Source organism: Vipera ursinii, assembly GCF_947247035.1.
Source record: "Vipera ursinii genome assembly, chromosome: 1".
In the NCBI taxonomy this organism is placed as follows: Eukaryota; Metazoa; Chordata; class Lepidosauria; order Squamata; family Viperidae; genus Vipera; species Vipera ursinii.
The window spans coordinates 93,771,731-93,799,575 of record NC_139512.1 but is presented as its reverse complement, the minus strand read 5'-3'; the positions used below and the strand labels follow the sequence as shown (position 1 = coordinate 93,799,575).

At 40.1% G+C, this 27,845-nt stretch overlaps 1 protein-coding gene across 1 annotated transcript; it reads right to left on the bottom strand.

Moving 5' to 3' along the window:
• Positions 1 to 531: 531 nt before the first annotated feature.
• Positions 532 to 22,290, bottom strand: RCN1 (reticulocalbin 1). Its single transcript, XM_083348628.1, has 6 exons — positions 21,837 to 22,290; positions 12,106 to 12,299; positions 10,361 to 10,539; positions 8,602 to 8,662; positions 2,021 to 2,220; positions 532 to 721 (listed from the first exon to the last, which is right to left on the bottom strand). The coding sequence occupies exons 1-6, from the start codon at positions 22,076 to 22,078 to the stop codon at positions 614 to 616; spliced, it is 984 nt and encodes a 327-aa protein (XP_083204754.1). The 5' UTR covers positions 22,079 to 22,290; the 3' UTR covers positions 532 to 613.
• Positions 22,291 to 27,845: the final 5,555 nt, after the last annotated feature.

Below are 27,845 nucleotides of genomic sequence, written 5' to 3'. Positions count from 1 at the left end.
TGATAGCATATTTCATGTGACATAACCTTATATGATGCTTCTACCACTTCATTATACATGAGATAAAACATTTGAAACATTCTGACATGAAAGAAATCCCTACATGGCAGGGATGAAAGCCAAGCTTTTCATCTACCGTTAGTCATGTGGATTGGCGATGAGTTGTACCCCAACACATTTGGTAGACTCCATGTTCTTTGAAATATGGGGTTTGGCTATACCGTGAAAGAGCACTGAATTATTCAACCCTCCACACAATATGATGTACTACATGTTAAGTAGTAAGATGGGAGGCTGGTTATCTTACTCTGTTTCACTAGCTAAATCTCACTGATTTTAGTGATAAATCCAAGTTTATATATTTAGGATTGAAGTGAAAATATGTCAAGCTACAAATGGAAAGTGCACTCCCTAAATTACAATGGATTCATTAAAATACGCATTTAGAAGAAGTGACTGACATCTGTGGCATTCAACGGTATTAACAGAATTGCTTTTTGTTAGAAAGTACAGTATATAACTGGTGCAAAATTAATCTGCCATAATGACCACTGTTTTATTCTGGTCTTCTACAGGCAATTCAGACATAAGTCTCTGATATATTCAAAAAACATTATAGCTCATCATGATTCTTTGTGAGGTCTTCTCCATAATTTGTAGCCTGACTTCCAACAAACATGTTCCAATTATCTAGAATCTCTTGTTTGGTTAACTTTTGATCCTGCAAGGAAAAAAAAAGCTGGTTAGAAAAATAGCTACAAATAACCAACTCTAATTACATAGTTTTAATGTACATCTAAAAACAATATACACACAGCTATGTTCCATTCTAGTCAATTTTGCCTCTTTGTTTTAAAAATCCAGACTCTGGTATAAGAACTTGGATTGGTATTTATTCATGCCTCTATATAAATCCCTTTATTTACAAAGCCCATATGTGAGCGTCCAGGCTTTAGGCCAAATAAAAAGAACAATGTACAAAAGGAGGTATCAGTAGGCATTTGTTTGCAAAAGCAGCAAAACAATTGGGAAAATAAATTATTGGTGTGAAAAAATAATCTAAATTTTGCTTCCTTGATTCAAAGAACTTCAGAAAACACTTGTATTTTTTAACTTGTATCCGAAGCTATATTTGAGGTAGAGGTACATTCTGCTGGCAAAAAATCCTATCCTGCTCAAGGGGACCATAGGAATCTCCATGCCGTAATAAGAGAAGGACAAATAGTGATGTTCTGGAAGAGCATGGGAGCAGCTGAAGATGAGCTGCGTCCAGTTCACCATTTGTAGACTTCAAATATTCAGTGGAATCTTATCTGCAGACTTCATCATAAATGCACACTCAGGTGCTTCCGTTATTCTGAACTGTGATTTTACTGTATAGCAGGGGTGTCAAACTCAATTTCATTGAGGGCCGCATCAGCATTGCGGTTGCCCTCAGGGGGCCGGGTGGGTGTGGCCAGGGTGGACGTGGCCTACTGGGTGGGCATGGCTAGAGTGTGTATGGCCTACTGGGTGGGCATGGCCAGCTCTACATCGTTCACATCAAGGGTGCCTATGGGGGCCTGGGCAGGAGTGGGACAGATCTGAGGGTCTCTGGCAGAAGGAGGGTCTCTGGGCCAGGGCCAAGGCAGTGGGGGCCATTCCCTCACTGTTTCCAGGATGGCTTCGCGGGCCACATGAAACCACTTCGTGGGCTGCATCCGGCCCCCGGGCCTTGTGTTTGACATGTCTGCTGTATAGAATACTATGCATACAAGAGGACACATCAATCTTTGGATTAGAATAAATGTCAAACATCCACATTAGATTCACAGCTGTAAACTTTTTTTTCCTCGTCATACTTTTTTTCAAGCATTTTCTGAAAGATTAGCTAATGACAATAAGGTACTCATTCAAACGATGCATTTTTTTAAAATAAACACCTTACCAGAATTATTAAAGATCTGGTTGGGCAAAGCTGAATCAAACCAATACGCTAACATGACACCTGTGTGTGGGGGGGAAACAAAACCCTAAATACCTTATCTACATCCGATTCATAAACTAAATGCCTTGCTTCGGCTTGTGCATGATCATAATCTTTTGGAAGAATCCAGTGTTGAATCTCCTCTTTATCCAGCTTCCCATCCTTATTTAGATCTCGAAAATCTCCAAATTGTTCACGTTCCTTTGCCACCCAGTCTGGTTCAGGTCCCCCATCTTCTTGTGCAAACATGTCGGCTGGAAATAAGAAATAGTATGTGAAAACTCAGATTCTGTACTAGAGGAAAAAAAGTATCCTCCCTTTATTTATTTACTGCATTTCTATACAGGCATATTTCCCAATAATAAAAATAAGAGCCTTGGTGGAGCAGTGGGCTAATACCTCCTTAAGTAACACCAGCTGCCTGCAATTAGTGCAGGTTCGCATCCCACCAGGCTCAAGGTTGACTCAGCCTTCCATCCTTCCGAGGTAGGTAAAATGAGGACCCAGATTGTTGGGGGCAATTAGGCTGACTTTGTAATAATGCCGCTTGGGGTGTGTGTGAAAGCCCTAATAAGCAGGCATATACATAGAATGAAGGCTACTGCTAAGCTTGTAAGCCGCCCTGAGTCTTCGGAGAAGGGCGGCATATAAATGGAATTTAAAAAAATTGATGATTATACAAAAGCAAATGATTATACAAAAAGTCACTGAAAATATCAGTATGAAAATCCAACCAATAAACCACATAAATCATGGCAATAAACTTCCAATGAAGCTCATATAAACAGGTACCCAATGATTAAAATTAAATAGATATACAAGACTATGAGATATTTGTTAGGCTAAAGGTAATTTCAGGGTGTTTTTTTTAATGATCCCCTTCTTTTCCTTCCCTATATCACAGGACCTATTGAACCCAAACTTTTTATAATATGTTTATTCATAAGGGGGGAAACATTTTCTGCAAAAGAAAAAGACCAATCAACCTGAACTTGGGACAGTAAAACTCATAGAAACCAACATTAATCAAGAAGAGAACACTAGGTTAGAAAATAATATGAACTGAAGACCTATATAGGCAACCAATGGTAAAGGCATTGGTTGCAATTACATCTCCCAACATTATTTTTCATCATTTCCTTTTCTCATGGTTTAGTGCTACATCTTCATTAATATACTGACTATAGTTTGCAGAAATTGGATTCAGCTCCTAAGATTGGAGAAAATTTGTTTTATAGCCCATTAAAAATTCAAGAATAGATGTGAACTTCTGCTGGCATCAGATAGGAGGGATGGGGTGGGGAGGGGGAAGAGACTTCAATGTAATGATTCTCAGATTCTGCTTTGCATATACTCTTATATAATTTGCATGGTAGCTTCACACTCCTTTGATAATCGTGCAGCATTTTTCTGCTCTTGAATTGATAATGTAACTGCTCCTTGAAGGACAACCCAGAAATCCATGTACATGCTTAAATATTTCACACTTTCTGTAAGTCATGTTTCTCCTTATTTGCTCTTTGCTGCTCTGATCTATAATTAAATCTACAGCTAACAAAAAAGTGGGCTTCATCTTTATTTAAGTCATAAGATAATTTGCAAGAGGCCAAGCTGATAAGAGAAAAGTGTCATTTAATATATAATTTTAAATGCATTTGTTTAGAGATAATTTCTTCTGCACTATACTAGAAAATAAAAATAGTTCTTGGATTGTTAGATAAATTCACTTAATGAAGAATCTGAAAAGCCTGGGGAATAACTTTTTAAATTATAATCACACCCTAATAATCTCACCATATCATTTGGGAACTTCTTTCACAATATTGGCTAGGCATCCTACAACAAATGAGAATAAATGCCTTAGCCAAAGACCTAAGACAGAACATCCACAATTAAAACCATCATTCTATTAAAAGTAAGAACAGCTTTTATCCATTGATGAAATTGGTTCTTTTTATTTACATGCTGCTGATGTAAATGGCTTGTATTTGTATTCAATGGTCTAATAAATTAATAAAGTTAAGGGGGAGAATTAATTAAAAAATGATAGGGCTTGAAAGTTTTATTGACGTGCATGTAATGGTTAACTGAATGATATACTATGGTGAAGTGCAGGTGGCACTTCTTAATAGTACTTGGATGGAAGATCAACAAGAAATTCCATAAGACTATAAGCTAGACTGAGATTTCAAAAAAGATTCCAGAGGAAGACAATGGAAAAGCACTTCCATGTTGTTGGTAGTGGATATGTGGCTATCAATCTTGAACTCTCTAAAGGGAATTTTTATTTCATTTTTTTTACTTCATTTTTTAAAAAAAAATGTATTCCATTATCCAAAAAACATGGAAATAGAGGCAACTCCTTTCCTCCTAACTTTTTCATATCTGACAAAGGGTGAATAATGAAAATTGCCTATATTACATATTATATTCTCTGCACACTGAAAGAAGGAAGCCTATGTCCAATTATTCCCCAATTAACAGTCACATCATTGCATACATCATTTTTACGGAAGACACCTCCTACTTCCCAAGGTCATCTGCAAAGCATAGTAAAAACAAAAATCCAAGATTGTGGCTGCAACTGGGATTACAATACAAGGTAGTCCTCAACTTACAACAGTTCATTTAATGATTGTTCAAAGTTACAATGGCACTGAAAAAAAGTTACTTGCAGCCGTTTTTCACACTTACAACCATTGTGGCATCCCCATGGTCACATGATCAAAATTCAGACACTTGGCAACTGACTTGTATTTATGACGGTTGCAGTAACTGTGGGGTTGCCTTATCACCTTTTGCAATCTTCTGACGGGCAAAGTTAATGGGGAAGCCAGATTCACTTAACAACCCTGTTACTAACTTAACAGCTGCAATGATTCACTTAACAACTGTGGCAAGAAAGGTCATAAAACGGGCAAAACTTAACAAATGCTTCACTTAGCAACAGAAATGTTAGGCTCAATTGTGGTCGTAACTTGAGGTCTATCTGTACTGCCCACTTTATGTGTGCTGTACATATAAAACAAGTAGAGTTGTGAATGTGCTATCGTGGCTGCCCTGTTTTTTCCCACCACATACTGCTGCTTCCCAAATATTAAAAGATTCTATTCTCTGTTCTCACCACTTCTTCAAAACTATCTGTTTATATTTCTACTTTGGTTTATGCTAATAAACCTGTCTACCTCTGTAGGCTTATTTACAAGCTTTGGTATTGCTTTATCTTCTTGCATCTTTTGTCTGATGGAAAACAACTTTTTTTAATAAAATAGGAGAATGCTGATCCCTTTTCTTACCTACTGAATATCTTCTAAGACTAGAGAAGTTGGAACAGTCACACTTTCCTGTTACAATCCAACCACTCTCTTCTATGCTACCTGTAGAAGTCTGACTAGAAAAACAGCCTAGACAGGTCTGCAACCCGTGGCTCTGGAGCCGCATGCGGCTCTTTCAGCTGTCTCCTGCGGCTCCTGGTCTTCTGCCATGGCGGGAACCCAGTTTCAGCGGGAAACAGAGGTTCAAACTGATTGGCAGACAGCACAGTACAAGAACACCTTACACCCCTTTAGATCCAAACCTCTTGCGAACTCTGACATCTTCTTCAGGTATAAAAGGAGGGCAGGTAACCCCTATTCCCCAGTACAGTCACTTCCACCTAATAAAGATCTGCCATGCTGTACTCATCGTCTCAGCGTCCTTCCTGCTCTCCAGAACCCACTACACAATAAGTTGAATATCAATATTGGAAGGAACTGGTCTAGCCCACAGGTCTGCGACCCGCGGCTCTGGAGCCGCATGCGGCTCTTTCAGCCGTCTCCTGCGGCTCCTGGTCTTCTGCCATGTGCAGTCAAAAAAAAAAGTGGGACTAAAAAGTTCAACCAATCAATTCAAATATGCAGGGTAGGTGCATATCTCGCCTTGGCTCCACTCTTTAGTCAAACCCTGTTCTGCGCATGCGCGCATGTAAGCGCATGCACACATATTTTTTGCGGCTCCCAGTTTTTCCTTTTGTGAGGGAACCGGTTCCAAGTGGCTCTTTCACTGTTTCAGGTTGCTGACCCCTGGCCTAGAGCAACTCTGCATTTTCTTTCTGCCAGCCAGAGTCTCTGTGCATAACATCAGAATCGAACAAGCTAAAGGAATAGAAAGCACCAGGAATTTCAGAGAAACAACAGTCAGCTATGTGATACTTGGTGGTCTATAGTGAGGCTTTAAATATATCAGTTTACAGGAGGTACCTCTTCATTAACTTTCCTTTTCATTTCTTCGCATTGAGCGAAGAAACACTCCAAAGATGAGCCAATGTTGCTTTGAAAAAGCAGGAAGCTTCGGAAATCAAGCAACACTTGGAAAAATGAGTTAGGAAGGCTAAGGTTCAGAATGAACTAAGATGTGCAACAAATGTCAAAAATAATAATAAAAAGTTTTTTTCAACATACAAAAAACAAGAAAAAAGTGAATCACACTGTTATTAATGAATCTGGCTTTCCCAATCGACTTTGCTTGTCGGAAGCCAACTGAGAAGGTAACAAATCACGATCATTTGACTGCAAGCCATTGCAATAATAGTAAACGTAATTTTAAGGATGGTCATTAAGTCACTTTTTCTGAGCCTGTAGTAACTCTGAACTGCCATTAAACAAATGGTCATGAGTCGAAACTACCTGTACTTTTCCTATATTTCTGAGTTATCTAACAAGTAAGGAGATGGTAACAATCTTTTCCCTAAACTGGTAGATAATAGGAAGTCAAAAGTCACATGATGCCTTTCCTATCAAGTGTGTTTTATCGTACTTCTGAACTGAACAAATCAGCACAATCAGCAAAGACACTTGAGCTCTCCAGCTGATTTCCACTTTCTATGAATATTAAATATGGTTTGGGGTTTTTATCCACAAAAATTCTATACAAGTATTAGGCTTGCATCTACTGTAGATTTCAGGTAGATTCTAAGAAAGAACATGACTGATACCCAATACTTACAGCCAGAACGTGCAGCCTCACTAGAAATCTATGTGCAGTGTCTAACTTGGGAGAAGACTACCCAAACTGGCTGTAAGAAATCATAATTATTTTAAGGATCTTTTTATGAAGATTAATATGGATTTACACCTAAAAGACAACTACAAGATAATATTAGAAATGTTTTGAATATTCTGAACTACTTTGAAGCAACATAATGAAAAGCAAGCTGCACTGATATTCCAAATCCAGAGAAAGCCTTTGATAATTTGAATTGTTTGTTTACAGTTCTGGAACATATGAAGCTTGGAGATAATTTTATTAAACATTTAAGATTGACTTGTATTTCTCAGAAAGCACAAATAATTGTTAATGGAGAATAACAAAATCTTGTGATTCAAAAAGGGACAAGGCAAGAATATCCACTGTCTCTATTTTTGCTCATTATGGTTCTTGAGGTATTGAATAAAAGTCGTAAGACAAGATTAGAAAATTATAGGCGTTAAGATTTAAAGCAAAAGTTTAAGTTAAGGGAGAAGAATAGGCAGGCAAAAAAAAAGTAGTTGGCATACTGGAACTCATTGGAAAACTACCAAGGCAAATTTAAAATTAAATCAAGAGAGCAATGAAAAGCAGAAGGATATAGTTGTCAATGGTTTTCCCATTTATAGTTATCTGAAAGATGTAAAACGGATAAAACGTCTTATAGTATGGAGCTAGAAGATAGAATTTGAAATATATTTGCGCACTGATAATAAACATATAATTCCTAAAAATATATAATCTTTTGTTGAAATTAGAAACATACAAAAACAGATTAAAGAATGTATGATAAAACTTTTGGTTATAAGATGAATCAATGGGAAAATAAATGGTTAAAAGTTGAAATTTATACTGTGTTTTGATCTAAAAGAGAATTTGTATTAAACAAAGTATCATTGGTACATGACACCAGAGAAATAATCTAGAACAAGGGTGTCAAACTGCCAGCCCAAAGGCCGTACGCATCACAAGGAAACCGCGCCCACCCCATTGCCGGCAATGGGGAAAACGTGATGTCGCGAGTTTGACAGGTCTGAGCTAGAATATATAATAGTGCTTCAAATGTATGTTGGAAATGTAAACACGAAGAGACATTTTATCATGTTTGGTGGACATGAATAAAAGCTAAAAAAAATGAATTCAAATACAAACTTTGATACAGAGGATGTTAAAGACTGGTATTCAATTTAAGTCAGAACTTAGAACTAATGGGAGAAGAGTTAAAAAAATGTCATGGGAGATTATGTCAATTTATTATTAGTGTGACGAGATTAATATATGCACCAAGATGGAAAGATTGGTGAAGTTCACATATATTGCTGAAATGAATAAATTAGTTTCTTTGATTAGAGGAAAAAAACAATATCTGCAATTATTGGTGAGTAGAAGTATCTTACGGACATTATGAACTTGTGATTTATGGTTTTGAAGATTAAAGAGGATAGATTACAGAAAGGAATATGATTCTTCATATATTTTTTCTTCTTTCTATTTTTATTCAAATTTTCTCTTTTCTTGAACTTGCTTTTTCTTTTTTTCTTCACTTTAAAAGTTTCAGTAAAAATCATAAATTTATACAAAAAGAAATCATATTTATAACCAACAGTAGAATTCTCCATGCCATAGCATACCAATGAATTCATCCTGATCCACAAAACCATCTTCATTTTTGTCTAGGTCCTCCAGTGTTTCCTGTCACAATAAGGGGAAAAAGTTGTCAATTCAAAGATGCCTGGGATTTTCTGCAAACTGCTTATAAATCTTTCATTTTCAGCTGTCCTTTTACATCAGCATCTCCCAATGTGAAGCCCTCCAGTGGTCTTGGACTTCCATAAACTTCAGCCAGCCTGGCCTATTAAGTGCTTGCTAGGAATTATGAGAGTTGGCATCTAAAATATTTGGAAAGGAACAGTCTGGGAAAGGTTGTTTACACACAGAGCAATAGAGCCTTTTTTAGAATAAAACATACAATAAACATAATTTAAAATTATCTAAATACTTTTCCTGAACATAAATGCACAGTATGTTTTACCTTGGAATCTTCTTTATGTACAGGAATTGGCTACAGGGCCTTCTGTAATATTTATCTAGAGATATCATATAAATGAAAATGCAGTATATACTTTCAAAGGCTGCTTAGTAAATTAAATATCAGGTCATTAATAAATCAATGTGACTAATACTATTGCAACCTTCCAGGTTAGGAATAGCAAACACATTTTCTAAGGCTTAGAAAGAGCAGTAGGCCTGCGGTTCAGTACATACTGCAAAAAGAGCTTAAGCGCAAATCTGTTTTGAAAGAAAGAAAGAAAGAAAGAAAGAAAGAAAGAAAGAAAGAAAGAAAGAAAGAAAGAAAGAAAGAACGAACGAACTAGGAAATTTTGGAAGCTATGGTCAACACTTGGATGACATCAGGCTGGAAAAAGTTGGTCTTCACATCACTTAATTAGGCCAATGGCAGACTACGCCTGGCCTAACATCACACGCTGGAACAGTTTATTTCAGAGGTTCCCCACCTGTGGTCTGCAGACCCCTGCGGGCCATGTTATCATCACAGGGGTCTGTGAAGGCTTGAAAAAATGTTACGATTTAAATCTTGAGTTACGCCTTGGTGGTCTGGTAGCATGGTCCATGGCCACAAAAGATATTTAAGGGGGGGGGGGTCCATGGTGATGTAGAAAACCACTGGTTTATTTGATTTTGTTAAATATAAGAATGTGAAACCAGCCAACTGTTTAATTATGGTTAATAAATAAGCTACAAATGATGCTTATAATATGTGAATTATTCACAATAAGGCACTACCTATGTTTCTTGTGAAGTAAAATTATGCCACAGCAAGCAGCCACACCCTGATTTCTACAGCTAATTTGAAGGAACATGAAAATAGCCAAGTTTTGTAGTACTCAAGCAACAATGGGCCTGTAATGTGTCAGAGGTAGAAGGCAAAGGGTTGGCCATTGATAAATGTAGGAAAAACACAAAGCTTGCATTATTCTGACTTTCAACAGATGCTACTTTAAAACATTTAACACAAGCATTTTTCCTCAGTGTCATTGCTTTAGAATGTGATAAAAATCAAGTATTTGTTGAATACTTCAACAAGACAATATTTATGGCAAAACTGGTCCATGTCTATGACTCTGTTTGCCACCTTCCTACTACACAATCTTCAGGTAGAATTAATTAACACACAAGAGGTATCACACAAATTAGGGAGAGAGGCTACTTTTTAGCAGCCTAATTCCTAAAAGCAGCTTTCCTTCTGGATGAAAAGAACAGTAATTACTGACTAGGAAACCCTTGCCTTGAGAGATGAGGAAGTCATTTTCAAAGTGATGTAACAAAGAGAAGCCCAAAAGTAATAAAGGTGACTATGCCAGAACTTACTAGAACAACAATTTCTTTCATATGCTCAAACTCCTCTGGGTGAAGGAAAGCGGTGAATTCCTCACGAGTTGCTTCTGAATCACCATCCAGATCAGCTTGTTTGAATCTTCTTTCATCTCTGGATAGCATTTTCTTAAAACTGTGTTGCTCTGTGGCATCCTGGAACTCTACAGGATGCTCTAGAGAAAAGGAGTTATTAGAATAAGATGAATCAAACTAAAATTGCAGGAATAATTTTTGTCACCAAGGAATGATATGCAAGAATCTAAATTTTTAAATCTCTATACATTCAGTATAGTATTCTGTCTATGGGAATTCTTCCACTAGATCCAGGGTAGGCAACCTTGGCTCTTTTATGATTCGTGGACTTCAGCTCCCAGAATTCCTGAGCCAGCCAGAATTCCATGCTGGCTCAGGAATTCTGGGAGTTGAAGTCCACAAGTCATAAAAGAGCCAAGGTTGTCTACCACTGCACTAGATCTTTGAACCTAGTGTGGTACATACTGTACACACATATATAGTTCCATATTTTTCAAATAAAAAATGTAATATTTCCTTAGCCTGCAATAAAAACCACAGCATTTTGTATTTACTAGAGAGATGTTTTGACAAAGCTACATAGCTGCATCCCTTTCCCATCCTTATATATATTATCAGTGTTGCAGCAGCTGCTACTTCTATGTGCTTTAAACAGAAGGAAGGTATTTTAAGAGGACTTAATTACCATTTTAGTCCTCAAACAATGGTATTATGAAAATAGCCCAAGCAGTCCCTTTTCTTTTACACTCAAAAGTATTTGTGTGTTGACATGTACACCTTATACATAGAAATCTTTACTTGTTTATAACAATGTGCAGAGTCAAGTTGGCCAGAAGACTGATATGCTTGAATAAGCACATGTAGTCAGAAGCAAAGGATATAGAATGTTACTCCCACCCTCTTTAATGGTACCCATGTCCTCTGGAACTCAAAACTGCATCTGAAGTCCCATTTAGTGATTCATTTACATTTAGATTAAATTGACAAATGTATTTCTTCTTTTCTGTATTCATTTCTGACCTATGCATCTTGTCTACCTATATTTATAAAAAAACGAGTTTCTGCTTTCTTGCAATTTAATCTTCAATACATCTAAGACAAATATCAATAACCTGCAGCCTGGCTGTAGCCCTTGGCTTAATTTCAACTGGTATTTAATATAAGCTTTTCATATGGAGAAAGTTTTTGCAACTGTTTTGCACATATTCTGAATTAAAGCAGGATACTTCAGGGAGATTTGGAATCTTTCTGCACCAAAATCTCAAGATGTTCTTTGGCATTCAAGTATTCTCAGATATATTTTGTATAAAATTTATCAAAAATGTAAAATGCCAAAATGGGTTTGATAGGATCTAGGTTTGAACTAAGCTGTTGTTTCCTACCAGAGAATACTTTACTAAATACTTTACTTCCAGTCATACTATTCTGGAGAAGAACCAAAAGGTAATATACCCAAAATTGTTCAATAAGCCTTTTTAGAAAAAATGCTAGAATTCAGAATTGCTGATGATTGTGCTTTTTCTCCAATATTTTCCCAAAGTCCTAGAACATAATTGACTATTGGAATTATATTACTCTTAGGCATTTTTAAGCATTTTAGGTTAATCCTCCATCCGCTCTTGTTCTGTTGCATCTGAATTAGTTTCAGTATTATGGCTGATAAAGGTAAATCAATCAGAATTATTGTATGCCTAGAATTTTCTTACCTAAGTAGTAGCCATAGGATGCTTGTTTGTATTCTTCCCATGAAATTTTATTGTCTTTATTGAGATCGTAATCCTTCCAGAGAACAGCCACATTTTCAATGGCGTAACGTTTCTGTACTCTTTTAATCCAATTTTTCAGTTCTTCTGTTGTGATAAAACCATCTTTGTCTTCATCAATCCGATCAACAATTTTGCTGGGGTAAAGGGAAAAGTAATCAGATAATTAGAATCTTAGTAAATATTCTTCAGGATTTGCATTACTATCCATATAATCCTAGGTAACTGTTGTACAAATTGTCATGTGCCTTCTACAATTATATTTGCCTAAAATGAATCTTCTGAATGGGAACCACTGTGATGCCTACCTAAAGATGTTATAATGCACATTGCTGTTTGCACCAACAATTTCTTCATGCATATCTGTCTTCCCGATCATATACAAATATCCAAATTGGTATCTGATTTACAGTACAATACACTTGAACAATCCATCCAATCCTTTATCACAGCCTTTCCAATACGGTCATTTTCAAGTCTGTAAAATCAGTGATTTTCAACCAGTGGTATGCATACCACTGGTGGTACTTCAGCACCTACAGGTGGTAGGTGTACCACGGGTTGAAAAGCACTGAAAAAAAAGTGTAAAAAAAAAGTGTAAAAGTGTAGCAGGGGAATGAGCTGAAGCAGCACCGGCTTGTGGGAAAGTCAGCTGGAGCTGCCGTGTTGCTGGGATTCTGCTGAGCACCCAGAATTGGTGCGGCACTCCAGGTGATTGGCATGCGGCTCCAGCTGATTGGCGCTTCTGGAAGCAGCTCGCAATCTTGGGGAAAGGAGTCAGCTGCAGCTACACTAAAGAGAAAAGGAGGAAGGGGAGTGGGGGGGGGAGAGGAGACGATATAAAATGAGGTTTTGGAAGGTAAAGGAGAGAAATAACCTGACCAGGAAAGAGAAGGGGACAGAATAAGAGAAACGCGAAGCCTTGGGGGAAAGGAGTTAGCTGCAGCTACGCTGAAGAAAAAAGGAGGGAGAGACGAGAGGATGTAAAAGGAGGTTTTGGAGGGAAAGGGAGAGAAAAAAACAGACTGGGAAAGAGAAGGGGAGGGCGAAAGAGAGACAGAGAAGAGGTGAGGCTTTTTTGAGTCAACCAGAAGGAGAGAAGGGGATAGAACAGTGCAAAGATTAATGTCAGAGAAACAAGCACAAGTTTCCCATTAAAAGTGTGGTAAGTGGGTGTACAGATAGTCTTCAACCTACAACCACAATTTAGCCCAAAATTTATGTTGCTAAGTGAGAAATTTGCTAAATGAGTTTTGTCCCATTTTATGACTTTTATTGCCACATTTGTTAAGTGAATCACTGCAGCTGTTAAATTAGTAACACAATTCTTAAGTGAACCTGGTCTCCCCATTGATTTTGCTTCTCAGAAGGGTGGAAAAGGGGATCACATGACCCTGGGACACTGTGACCACCATAAATATGAATCAGACGCCAAGCATCTGAAATCATGTGACCCTGGGGATGCTGCAACGGTCATAAGTGTAAAAAAAGGTCATGTCACTTTTTAAAGTGCCGCTGTAACTTCGAGCAGTCACTAAGTGAACTGTTGCAAGTCGAGGACTACCACTTTTATCACTTTTTTCCTTTATTTTTTTTTTGGTCAAGTTTTTGGCACTTTGCTAGGCAACTGGTAGAATTTGAATATTGCCATATCCTAAAAGTGGTACAATCTGTGAAAAGGTGGAATAGCATGTGTTAGATCACAATCCCCTCATCCATTGCCATCAAGGAATGTTTCTGTAACCACTGATACCACAATTATGAATATATGTTATTTGGAGCAGACTTTTCACTCTTGCTGAAAAATATACCATCTGCTAGCAGCACAAAAAACCCCAACCAAAAGTATAATTTAGGAAAGAAAAAAAATGCTGCATAAAATTATAGTGAACATACCACCATAAAGAGAAGCTAAAAGTCAAAGGTATTACAACGCTTGGAGACATAGGCATCCATGGAAAGCCATGTTGATGTCAAAATGACAGTTCAGGCATTTTGTCATCATGCAAATATATATGGGCATCCCAGAGTCTGACACAAATATGCGAGTCACAGCATTAAAACCCAAAAACAGAAAGAAAGAAAAGGAGAAAACAGGAAATAAGAAGAGACAGCGAAGCAATTCAGCTCAAAAAGCTTTTCCAGTCTTCCATCATGGTAGCCAAAAAGCAACTGAAGTGATTAAACAGGACCTTGATCTTTGAGCTTTTAAGCGGACAAGAACAGACACAGAATCCATAGGTAGCCATACAGTTAGAGGTAAACAATCTGCTCACAATTTGTAGTCAGCCCCAAGATGTGTAAACCTTCTGCAGCTTATCCTGAGTTTTCCTGATTGCTGCCACCAGAGTGCTCATCTTTTTTATTTCCACTAAGATGGAAAATAGTCATCTAACAGGTTTGTTAGCTAGCTGGTTTGCTAACAAGTTGTTTTGCCACTACAGTGGAGCAGATCAAGTGACTAGAAAACCACAGGTAGTCTTCAAATTACAACCAATTGTTTAGCAACCATTCGAAGTTACAATAGCACTGAAAAAAGTGACTTACAAGCAATCTTTTCGCTTAGAACCAACACAGCATGTCCATAGTTACATGATCAAAACCTGGGCACCTGGCAATCGGCACATATTTTTAATGGTTGCAGCATCCTCGGGTCACGTGATTGTTATTTTGGACTTTCCCAGATGGCTTCTGACAAGCAAAGGGAATGGGAGGAGCTGGATTTGCTTAACAACCACGATTCTCTTTAATTGCAATAATCCACTTAACAACCATGTAAAAAAAAAGGTCATAAAATCAGGTGTGAGTCACTTAATAACTGCTTTGCTTAGCAACAGAAATTCTTGTCCCAGACGTGGTCGTAAGTCAAGGACCGCCTTCACCGCTCAGGTCACAAGAGTAGGGATGTTTGGAAAACCCCAATGTATTCCCCAATGCAGACATAATCTGCATTATAGCAGATGATACACTTCAGTATCTTCTACTGTAATGTCATTCTTCAAATATATAAACTAGATTTTTATTTTTAAGCTGTGTATCTCTTTGGTAATTTTTTAATGATCTGATACACTAATATCCCTCCATTCCACCAGGACTAAAGGACAGTGTAATAATAATAATAAAGTTGGAAGGGACCTTGGAGGTCATCTAGTCCAACCCCCTGCTCAGGCAAATGGCTGTCCAGTCTTTTCTTAAAAACTTCCAGTGTTGGAGCATTCATAGCTTCTGGAGGCAGGTTGTTCCACTGATTAAATTGTTCTAACTGTCAAGAAATTTCTCCTTAGTTCTAGGTTGCTTCTCTCCTTGGTTAGTTTCCATCCGTTGCTTCTTGTCCTGCTTTCAGGTGCTTTGGAGAATAGCTTGGCTCCCTCTTCTTTGTGGCAGCCCCTGAGATATTGAAACACTGCTATCATGTCACCCCTAAACCTTCTCTTCATTAAACTAGACATACCCAATTCCAGCAACCGCTCCTTATATGTTTTAGCCTCCAGTCCCCTAGTCATCTTTGTTGCTCTTCTCTGTACTCTTTCTAGAGTCTCGACATCTTTTTTACATCGTGGTGACCAAAACTGGGTGCAGTATTCCAGGTGTGGCCTTACCAAGGCACTGTAAAGTGGTATTAGTACTTCACTCGATCTTGATTCTACCCCTCTGTTAATGCAGCCTAGCACTGTTTTGGCTTTTTTGGCAGCTTCAGCACACTCCTGGCTCATATATAAGTGATTGTCCACCAGGACTCCAAGATCCCTCTCACAGTTACTACTATTGAGCAAGGTACCTGTACATTTGGTTTTTCTTGCCTAAATGTAGAACCTAACTTTTTTCACCTTTGAATTTCATTTTGTTAGATAGCACCCAATGTTCAAGTCTGTCAAGACCCTTCTGTATCTTAAACCTATCTTCTGCAGTGTTGGCTATTCCTGCCAGTTTGGTGTTGTCTGCAAATTTGATGAGTTTCCCATCTATCCCCTCATCCAAAACATTGATGAAGATGTTGAAGAGGACTGGGCCCAGAACAGAGCCCTGGGGCATCCCACTACACACTTCCCTCCAAGTAGATACAGTCCCATTGAGGACCACATGCTGAGTACGGCCGGTCAGCCAGCTACAAATCCCTCTGGTGGTGATGCTGTCTAACCCACATTTTTCTATCTTATCAAGTAGTAGGTTGTGGTCTACTTGATCAAAGGCCTTACTTAAGTCCAAGTAAATTATATCTGCAGCATTCCTTTGATCCACTAATCTTGTCACCTAGTCAAAGAATGCAATAAGATTTGTCTGGCATGATCTGTTTCTGACAAACCCATGTTGGCTTTTGGTAATGACTTTGTTTGCCTTTAGGTATTTGCTGATTTGTTGGTTGATTATCTTTTCCAAGATCTTCCCAGTTATTGAGATCAGGCTGATAGGTCTGTAGTTTCCTGGATCCATTTTTGTTCCTTTTTCGAAGGTGGGAACTACATCGGTTATTTTCCAGTCCTCTGGTAGTTCCCCAGTACTCTAGGATCTTTGAAAGATGTAGTTCAGTTGTTCTGAGATCACATCTGCCAGTTCCTTCAGAACCTTGAAATGTAGTCCATCTGGTCCTGGTGATCTGAACTCATCTAGGGTGGACAGGTGCTCACTATCACTCCGGAGCCGCAGGTTGCCGACCTGTGACCTATGGCAATGTCATTCCCCCCTTTTATATTGACCCAAATACATTCAAGACAGTTTTCATCATTGTTGTGCTCTATTTCTATAGAGATGTAGTTATTTCTTATAGAGAGAGCAACTCCTCCTCTTTTATTTGGTCTGTTTCTTTTAAATAATTTAAATCCCTCTAGCTGTGTGTTCCATTTGTGGGTTTCATCCCACCAAGTTTCCGTAATGGCAACAATATCATATTTGCCCTTATTTATCTGCCCTTATTTCTAATTTACCCTGTTTGTTGCTCATGTTCTGTGTCTTGGTGTATAGACATTTGAGTCCTTTATGAGTAACCCTGTGTTTACTTTCTACATAACCTGTGTGATGCCTGAGTTCCCCTATTTTCTTACCATCTGTTTGATTAGTGCACTTTGTGTGGCAGTCGCTATTAAAAACTTGATTTTGCTTGACAGCTAGGTTGATACTCTTGTCCACACACACATCTATGTTACATGCACTGATAACCCTATAATTTTTAGATTGCTGGGGACAGGAATATTCTGTATCAATTAACTCACTGTCCCCTTGTTCAGTTTAAATATTTCTCCAGAAAATCTGTGAATTTATTGCCAAGTAACTCAGTCAACCCTCTCTCCTGCAATTGTTCCCCACCACAAATACCTGTGAGGCACAATGGCTGAAAAAAGAACTGGCCCAAAAACTTTGAGAAAGCTTCCAGTATGAATCCAAAACTTCAATCACTCTCCCACACTGCCTTATCCATCTGATCTAAGATCAACATTATTAGCTGTTTCAAGAAATCTTTTCCTTGCTGTTTTTACTTCCACAAGCTGTGATTGCATTTTATTAAAATGTTGCACTATTGTGACTGACTTCCTATTTCTGAGGAAGGGTTGCATTATAAGCAAATGACATTTCACAATCCCTGTCTCTACCCATCTCCTGTCTTGGTCTCTCTCTCCATTTCACTGTACATTTGCTTTCAACTATTTGTCTGATCAGGCAGCAGCAGCAGAACTGGGGATGCATCCAAGGCATTCTCATTCTCTAGGAATAATCTCTTTTGCCTTCTCCAAGAAAACCTACGTGGCATTTTAAGCCACTCCTAAGACAGTGAGGGTGGGAAAAAAGGGGGCGGGGAAAAGAATAGAATGACAGCAAAGTAAAAGGCCACGTTAACTTACTTATTTGAACAAGCCGGCCTGGTCTAAGGGTTTGGGGTATTTTTTAATTATTTATTGTTAGGGCTAGATTAATTTAATCTTACTTTTAACTTTTGTATGTAGTATTTTTATTGCCCTGTACACCGCCCTGAGTCCTTCGGGAGAAGGGAGGTATAGAAATTCAATTAAATAAATAAATAATAAACCCTAAAGGAGTCAAATCTGGCAAATTTGAACTGATATTTGTCCATTGAATTTGTAGGGGTTTGATAATCTAGATTCAAGCATGTTTTAAAAATACCAATCACATTCCTTTTTCATACAACCATACATACTTAGTCAGGTTTTGTTGAGTTTTGTCTAAGCCAATAAAATGCCAAAATACAAACTCCAACCTCCTTCTCCATACACAGAAGGTTATACATCAGAAAAGAGATCTGTATCTGGATTAGATTGCATCTGGAGGTTCCCATGACCCAAAGTATAGTTATACACAAATTAAATCCTAATTTAACAGACCACTTTTTTAAAAAAAAATCCCATTTATATCCCGCCCTTCTCCGAAGACTCAGGGCGGCTTACAATTTAAAGCACAAATCAATGTGCTTAGCAATACCACTTGGTGGTAGAGAGTGTCTATTGCTCTTCTTTGTCAGTACAATTGTAGTAAGACAATTATATTACATTATATAAGTGATAGAAATTCTTCATTTATACCAATTTATATCATTTGCCATGATTTCTACCATTATTCAAATATTACAAGAATTTTGCCCATTGCATCAAGGTCCATCCACTAAACAGAGGTAAGCATTAAATGCCAGGGCAAACTTTCCAGCCTAATCATCTCCCAAAAACCTAGTTGTGACTTACATGTGCAAGTGGGCTTGTCATTGAGAAGCATTCAGCACTTGTCACAGCAAAAAAATTAACTAGATAATCTTTGACTAACTAGATTTCTATGACTGGACAAGAAGTAATAATTGGCAAGAGCAAAAAACCCCCACCGTTATTGGTTTCAAGCAAATGAAATGTAAGTAGAATAACCTATTAAAATGTTGTGAAGAAATTTAATGTTCAGTGGAGCTTACAAAAACTAATATTATGGGTAGCCAGTGAAGACAGATTGTCAATCAATATATTGACCAGTGCTTGTGAACTCTCTTTCAAAGGAAAACAATGTTCTCCAAGACTGTAAGGACCAGTTAACATGATATTTGTCCATGGCATGGCAAACCTTCATATATACAGTTAGTGTTCCTAAATGAAATAAAGAGCAATATAAAGTGGAATTCTAGAGTTGGCTGAATGGATGTAAAATCCTTCCCACGATGAAGAACTTTGGCTGGTAGAGAAGATGGACTATATAAGGGCTCTCTGAATACTTACTATAGCTTCTCTCACAAATATAAGCAGAGATAGGAGAAGAGCAATGTTTTATTCCAGCTTTAAGCCTAGGAGATGAGAGGAAAGCAAGTTTCTCCCCTGAATATACAAATGTAGGAGGCAGAACAGCTTTGCTAATGTATCCAACAGCTACTGTATTACTCCTCAAGCTAGCAGCTAGACCCTGTAAACCGCCCTGAGTCCTTCGGGAAAGGGCGATATATAAATCTAATAAAATAAATAAATAAATAAATAAATAAAAATACTTCTACCTCATACTTCCACCTCAGAATAAAGTCACTTTGTTCTGCATCAAAAAAGGCATCCATAGTTTAGAATGCCCCTCAGAAGCCCAACAGAAGACCAAGTCTTCTTCACCTGCCTCCAGGTACAAGCAAGCAGGGATGCAAGTCATATCAGCTTCTCTATACCATATGCAGGCTTTGAATGCAGAATATTCACCAAGCATAGAAGGAATCTCAGACTGAAGCGGAAAGACAGAAACCAGCTGATTCACCTTTACCTGTGACCCATCTCAATAACTAGATGGCAAAAGATCCAATGACATTATCAAAGTCTGGACCTAGTTACTGGAGAAACTATTTGGGTTGAAGTCTAAAGTGGCTCCATCAAATATGGTAGCCCTACCAACACTGTCCTGGAGCACATCCTAGGTGGGCATCACCAAAACACAGTGTTGACACAACTGCCAGGCCTATCCCACACACTTTTTTCTATTTTTTTACACACACTTCTTCTCCTCTCCCACATCTTAGAAATTAGACTTTAAAAAGGGATCTATTGACATCAGTGAGAGCCATTTTGAATAAAGGGTGACAATTCTTCAAGAGAAGAGTTACAACATTGGGAAGGAAAGACCTTGTCTCCGCTCACCAACACCACACCTTGAAGAACCCTCCCACAAAGCAAAGTTTTCATTTACTTCAATTGTTGAAAGCTGTTTCCTCAGCCAATAGAAAAGATCCCCAAATATCACCGATGCAATTATGTTCTCCATGCAAATGCCACAAAGATATATTTGCACCAGGACAAATATAAGCATGACATTATGCATGTTTTAACATTTGTCACTCCCCACAATGGCCATATAAGAGCTTTTCCCATTCCAGGTCTGGGGAGGCTAGATAGGATAAAAAAAACTGGGGAAGAAAAATAGGTTATATGGGAAGCCATCACAGACTGTATTTTGCCTAGAAAAAGCAATTCTCTCTGCCTGTCTCAGATAGAAAAGTCAAGTTTATCACAAAGTTAGGCCAGGCAAGAGATATATTGCTTCATTTATACAAAAGTATAAATTTGGAGAATATTCTAGTTCAGGGGTCCCAACTCGCAACGTCACATGATGTGTCGTGACATATTGTAACACTTTCCCCATTGCTGGAGGTGGGATGGGTGCGGTTTCGGCATGACGCATCCGACCTGAGGGCCGGCAGTTTGACACCCCTGTTCTAGTTCATGCTTAGCCACATCAAATCAAAGGGTAATCTCAGATTTACCTCTCTGCTTTCTCTATTCAACACTCAGCAGAATTGTCATTAAGATAAAATGGGAAGGCTAAACCTAAGTTTCTTGGAGAAAAGAGGAATAAATGGAATAGATGTGAACATGGGCTTGACTTTTTCCCATCTGTGACACCCTTCAGTGAGCAAACTGTTCACATGCTCTGTTATGGTGTTAGTTTTACTTTTGCTTTTTCCACCAATTTCTACAGTATTAGTTGCTAGGTTTCTTAAGAGTCAGACTTGCCTAATTCATATCCAGCCTGCAGCAACATGAACTGGAAGTGGACACAAATGATCAAGTTTTATTTTTGTACTCTTTTCAGCCAATCCCAACAGTTTATTTTTATTTTTTTGCAAAACAATAGGTTTTGCACTATAATGTCTGTGGTCCCACCCCACAATTATGTATCTGCCAACACTAGATACATATAATTGCCATGCACTGGGTATATCTCTCACCCATGAAAGACTCTTGTTTCTGCTGCAACAAATTAAGGAAGTTGCCATCTAAAAGTTTTAAAAAAGAGAAAGAAAACCTCTTCTACAACAAACAAAAGTCCTTTTCATTTCAACAAGCTGATTCTTGGACTTGACTCTGCCACATAAAACTAGATTCCATACTGTATGATCTAGGAATGAAACTGATCTTTCACTCAAGGCGTTTGTTGGGAACTTCCCTTCCCCGCCACGTTACCAAGGCATCACAGTAAGACATTTCGTCGCCTCGCAGAGCTAATTTTGGCTCCCGCGGGTTTCTCGGGAAAGGGAAAATACTATTAACTTTGACAGCAGAGTGGCTAAACTCCGTCGGCGTGCAAAATACTATCGTTTCACTGTACCCTACTTGGAGAAAAAACAAATATCCTCTCTAAATCTCCCTTCTCATCAACGTCTTCGTGCCTCCTGGGCACGAAGGGACCTTTATGCCATACTGGTAAAATAAGGATCTTACCCCAACCGTTCCTGGCTTTCCTGAGGGCTAAGTTGATCGAAAGTTTTGGCATCTTTTTTGCCCAGAAAGGCTTCGTGGTCATGCTGGAAGCTCTGGTTATCTTCGTGTTGCCGGTTGCCGAGTTCGGGATCGGGACGCACGCCTCTCTCCTTTCTGAAAGTGGGGACGCCGAAGGACCTGTTGATGCAAAATACTAGCATCAGCCCCACCGTGAGAAAGCTGGACGTTTTTCTCAGGCTCATGGCTTCTTCTGGCCCAAGTGAAGGCTCGTCTCCAAAGAAACGAGTCTCCAATACACGCCGAGAGGGAGGACCTTCTTTACTTTGTAGAATCTAACACGTGTCTTTGCTTGGGCTGCCTCCCAGTCCAGCAGATCTCGCCTCTGTCGCGCCAGGCGCTCATAAAGACTCAACGGGGGGCCGTCCCGTTTTTCCTGCCCCCCATTATGCAATACTGGTCCAGCTGCAAAAGTCTCGCTTTAAAGAAGCCTATGGATGGCCTAATTTGGACTGGTCATTGGAATTCCCCTCCCAGCCACCCAGCAACGCGGTTGCAAACGGGTGAAGTCCCGCGCCGTTGAATACTACGCCTCGCGCGATTGGCTAAGAGGAGACGTCTAGCTGAAGGTGGTGCCGCCCGACCGCCACGTTTGCAAGGCGGCTTCAGTTTCTCCGGAGGACCAATTGCGAAACGCACTGGAGGAGGGCGGGCTGAACGAAGAAAAGATTCCAGCGGGAAAGGGGATTGTTATATTTCTTTTCCCGGAAGAAATGCTCTAGAGCAGGGGTTTTCAAACTTGGCCCTTTTAGGACTTGTGGACTTCAACTCCCAGAATTCCTTAGCCAGCGTGCCTGGCTGAGGAATTCTGGGAGTTGAAGTCCACAAGTCCTAAAAGGGCCAAGTTTGAAGACCCCTGCTCTAGAGTTATGCGGCCTGATGCTAGCCATGTTCACCTGGGAAAGTATATTTCTGGGTCGCTACTGAGTGTTTGTGCCTTGATGGATATCATTTCACCCAGACTGTTCTTGTAAATTCATGCTTATATCATCAGACATAATATCTAACTACCTTGTCAATAAAGGAGAATAATTGCAGCTCAGGGTTAAATGAAGGCTCCTTGTTGCTCTCCGAGCTTGGTTGATTTCTTGCAGACGTTTCATTACCAAACTAGGTAACATCATCAGTGCTAGGATAGGCTAGGACAGGGGTATCAAACTTCCCACGTGACATGTGGCAGCATATCATGACTTTTTTCCCCTTGCCACAGCTGAGGTGGGCACGGCTTCTGTGTGCAGTTTGACACCCCTGGGCAGGACTAGCCCTGATGATGTTACTAGTTTGGGTAATGAAACGTCTGCAAGAAAACAACCAAACTCGGAAAGCACCAAGGACCCTCTCATAACCATTTTGGTTTTGCTGAACCTTTTCAACTACTTGTGAGTATTCCAAGCATTAGCACCAAAGTCTTTTCCAGTGACTCCTGAGTTAACTTCAACTAGTATTGACTGATTTCCTCTGGTGGGTAATGAGTTCATGGGAGTTGGCTGCTAATGAATTCAAATAAATATTCTCAACCATTTTATTCAATGTCTCAATGCAAAGGCATCCATTTTTCTTCATTGTGTCTTCGATAGCCATGTTACAAATGGAAAAAAAGACATGGCTCCAGCAGTATATATGGTCATGGTCAGTGTGACAAATTAATGTTTTCTCTAGATCTGTTACAGTCTTTCTCTCAAGTAACCACTATCTCTGTTTCATGACATTTGAGCTTATGAAGGTAACATCTGTTAGTACTTCAACTTCTGTGCTGATTCCACATTAGGCTGGCATTGACTTAATCTCTCTGTGTGTGACTGGGGCTCCCTGATTTTTAACATAGCAGCAGACACGGTTTTTTGCAGCCTTTAATTTCTCCTTCAACAAGAGATTCTTTACAATTCTAATTGTAGCTATCAAAATGAAAACTTCATCATATCAGAGCCAATTGGTGTTTCTTCCAGCAATTTTAATTCCAAATTTTGTTTCCTGTAGTCCAACATTTCTCTTGATATTCTGCATATAAGTTGAATAAATAGGCATGCACTATGCATCCTTAATGTATTCCTTTCCATATTCTGAACTATTGCGTCAGGAAGTAACAGAATCAAGAAACTCTTTATGTATTTTTGTAATTGAATTCCTCTGCTACTAGACTTTTCAAAACTAGCATCCATATGCCTACACTGTATCCATTCATAGTTTAAATCTAGAAGTATGATAAATATACAAGAAAAGTACTTCAAAGATACAATTTAATACCATAATTATAACCAAATATCCCCAGTTCATGATAAATTAGCAAGTTTTACTTTCCAATTTAGTCAATATAATAGTCACTAGGTACCCAAGCAGAAAAAGCAGAGGTTAGTTAGTTAGTTTAGTTTATTGATTAGCCTATAGGCCATATCAAAATACAGAGTTCCAACCATAGATTATTAATAAAATCCTATTAAAAACAATTTAAAATGAAATTGGAGTAAAGGTAAAGGTAAAGTTTCCCCCGCACATGCGTGCTAGTCGTTTCCGACTCTAGGGGCCGGTGCTCATCACTGTTTCAAACCCGAAGAGCCAGCGCTTGTCCGAGGACGTCTCCGTGGTCATGTGGCCGGAATGACTAGACGCCAAAGGCACATGGAACGCTGTTACCTTCCCACCGTAGTAGTCCCTATTTTTCTACTTGCATTTTTACGTGCTTTCGAACTGCTAGGTTGGCAGAAGCTGGGACGAGTAGCAGGTGCTCACTCTGCTACGTGGCACTTGGGATTCGACCTTCTGATCGACAGGCTCAGCATCCTAACCCACTGAGCCACCACATTCCTTGAAATTGGAGTAAAATACAATAATTTAATATAGAAATAAGTAAAATAAGATAAAATTTTATTTCAGTATTGCCCCCTACAATCTACTCCAATCAGTCCCACATATGCCAATCTTAGCTGAACCATTTTACTCAAGTATTATTTATTTATTTATTTATTATTTGGATTTATATACCGCCCATTTCCCAAAGGACTCAGGGCGGTTTACAGGGCAATTAAAACAATACAATATACAAAGTTAAAATAGAATTAAATAGCCCCGAAAATTAAAATGAAAACTAAATGTAATGTATATGTACAAACAAGTTAGAACCGTTTATTCCACTTTATTCTATGAGGTAAACACCACTGACAGGGAAACACGCGGGAACTTTGACAGCTGTCAGAGTTCCCCACCAGGGCGCAGGCGCAGCCATTTGACAGCTCGCGGCTGTCAAAACCCCGAAGCCGACTCACCACGCGGAAAGAAGAACTGCCAAGACGCGACGGCGGTGATTGGTTCAGCTAGACGCGGCGCCAAAAGAAATGAACCTGATTGGACTACACTGACAGCTGCCGGCTATAAAAGCCGGGCAAGTTATACTGTTCTCTGCCTTGTTCTAAAATAAATCCTAGTTAAGTAACCTGTCGTCCCGAGTGGTCCTTTGGCTACTTCACTGGCGACGAAGGTGGGATCGCTCCGGAGCTGAAGTCACGGCCGAGGAAGGGAATTCCCGGCCAAGAGCTGTCACTGGAAGTTTTAACTTCCGAATGGAGCGAGCCCAGGACCGGACGACATGGCCAACTTCGGGCGTGTGAGGGAATTCGATACCCGCCATCCGGAGAGATGGCAGTCCCACCTGGGGCAGGTAGAGGGTTTCCTCCTCGTCAGTAAAATTACTGACGACAGAGCAAAGGCTGCCGCCCTCCTGTACATCAGTGGGCCCCCGGTATACGACGACGCCGTCGGGCTGTTCAGCCCGGTGCCCATCACTGAAGTCTCCTACGCGGACCTGGTCAACCAGCTCAACAAACATTACATGCCAGCTCGCTCAGAACTGTACTGGCGAGTACAATTCACCCAGAAGAAGCAGCGACAGGACGAGCCCGCAAACGACTTCATCACTGGGGTCAGGCATGCCGCTCGTAACTGCAGCTTTCCTGACCTGGAAGACCGCATCCGGGACCAAGTGGTAATAGGCTTAAGGGACGAACGTCTCCAGAAAAAACTTACATCAAAGCCCGACATGAGCCTAGCAGAACTAACCCGAGAAATAATGGCCTATGAATACAACCACAAGAAAAAACCGACCACATCAACACCGGAAAGTCCAGCAACCGTATACCACGAAAACGCAACCTTCAGTGACGACGACGAGTCAGTAGACTTCACCGACGGAGAGGCCCTACAACGCAGGATGGAGCGACGACAACAGCGAAGAAACGACACATCAGACCGCCAAAGAGCCAGGAACCCCCTGCCACCACGACACGATCAACGGGCTACCTGCGCCAGCTGCGGGGCCAACCATGCCAGGGGAAGCTGCCAGTTCCGAAACGCAAAATGCCACAATTGCGGTAAACCCAGCCACATCAAGCCAGTGTGCCGAAGCCGGCCCCGCGACAACGTGCATGATCTGGAGGCCAACCCCCCAGGTAGGCCAACCGCCCATGTCAACAGGGGAGGAACACCAGGGGACCTAGTGGAAACGATAGACAAGGTGCACAGCCTAAGCCCGAAAGTAAAGATCAGGGTAAAAATTCAAGGAGTCACCTGCAACATGGAGGTGGACTCCGGGTCAGCAGTCTCCTTAATATCGTTTAAAATATATCAGGAGATCTGCCAGCGGAGTAATAGGGAAATTCCCCTTAAAAAAACCCAGGTCCACCTAGCAGACTTCCAAAAAAACCCCATTCCACTAGAAGGGAAGGCTAAGGTCGCAGTAGAATACAAAAAATTCAAGGGACCCCTAGAAGTCTTAGTGACTCCAGGGAACCGCACCAATCTAATTGGGCTGAACTGGTTCAGCCCCCTGGGCATCGCCATTACTGGGGTAAACACAGTGCAAGCCTCAAGCCTCGAAGCCGTCTGCAATAAGTATGCAGACGTCTTTGACGGCACACTGGGGAAATACACTGGCCCTCCCATCTCCTTAAAATTAAACCCAACCATCCAACCCATAAAAATAAGGGCTAGGAGGGTTCCATTCGCTCTCAAAGAAAAAATAGAGAACGAATTAGAACGCCTCGTAAGACTAGGGGTACTGGAACCTACTGAAGGGGGAAGCTGGGAGACACCAATAGTCACCCCAATGAAACCTAACAGGGAAATTAGATTATGTGCAGACTATAAGGCGACCCTTAACCTAGCTCTAAGCCCCCATGCTTACCCGGTGGCAGCGGTGAGGGACGTCCTCGCTTCCATCCGCTCCGGCGCCATTTTCGCAAAACTTGATCTGACGCAGGCGTACTTGCAACTGCCTGTCACAAATGACACCGCGGAAGCTCAAACAATTGTCACGCACCGCGGAGCTTTTAAAGTGAAAAGACTTCAATTCGGCATATAGGCAGCCCCGGGTATCTTCCAAGGTATCATGGAGAAAACCTTAAAAGGAATACCCGGGGTCTGCCCCTATTTCGACGATGTCCTCATCGCCGGAGAAAACGAAGCAAACTTAGCTGACAGACTGTCAGCTGTGCTGAGCCGGCTCAGAGAAGCCGGTCTCAAACTAAAACGAGAAAAGTGCTCCATCGGAGTCACTACCACAGAGTTCCTAGGGTACAAAATAGACGCCCAGGGCATCCACCCCACTACAGAAAAATTAAAAGCTATTCAAACAGCTCCCAGTCCGAAAAATAAACAAGAACTCCAAGCCTTTTTGGGATTATTAAACTTCTATCATGCCTTCCTTCCCCACAAAGCCACTATAGCAGAACCTCTCCACAGGCTCCTGGACAAGGGCACTGCCTGGTCCTGGACCAAAACGCAAGAGAATAGCTTCCAGTCATTAAAAAATAGTATTTGTAACAGTTCAACGGTCACACTCTTTAGAGAAGACACACCAGTATGCATCGCTTGCGATACATCTCCCTAAGGAATTGGGGCAGTGTTAAGTCACCTATACAAGGATGGCACCCAAAGACCCATAGCCTTTTATTCTCGCACACT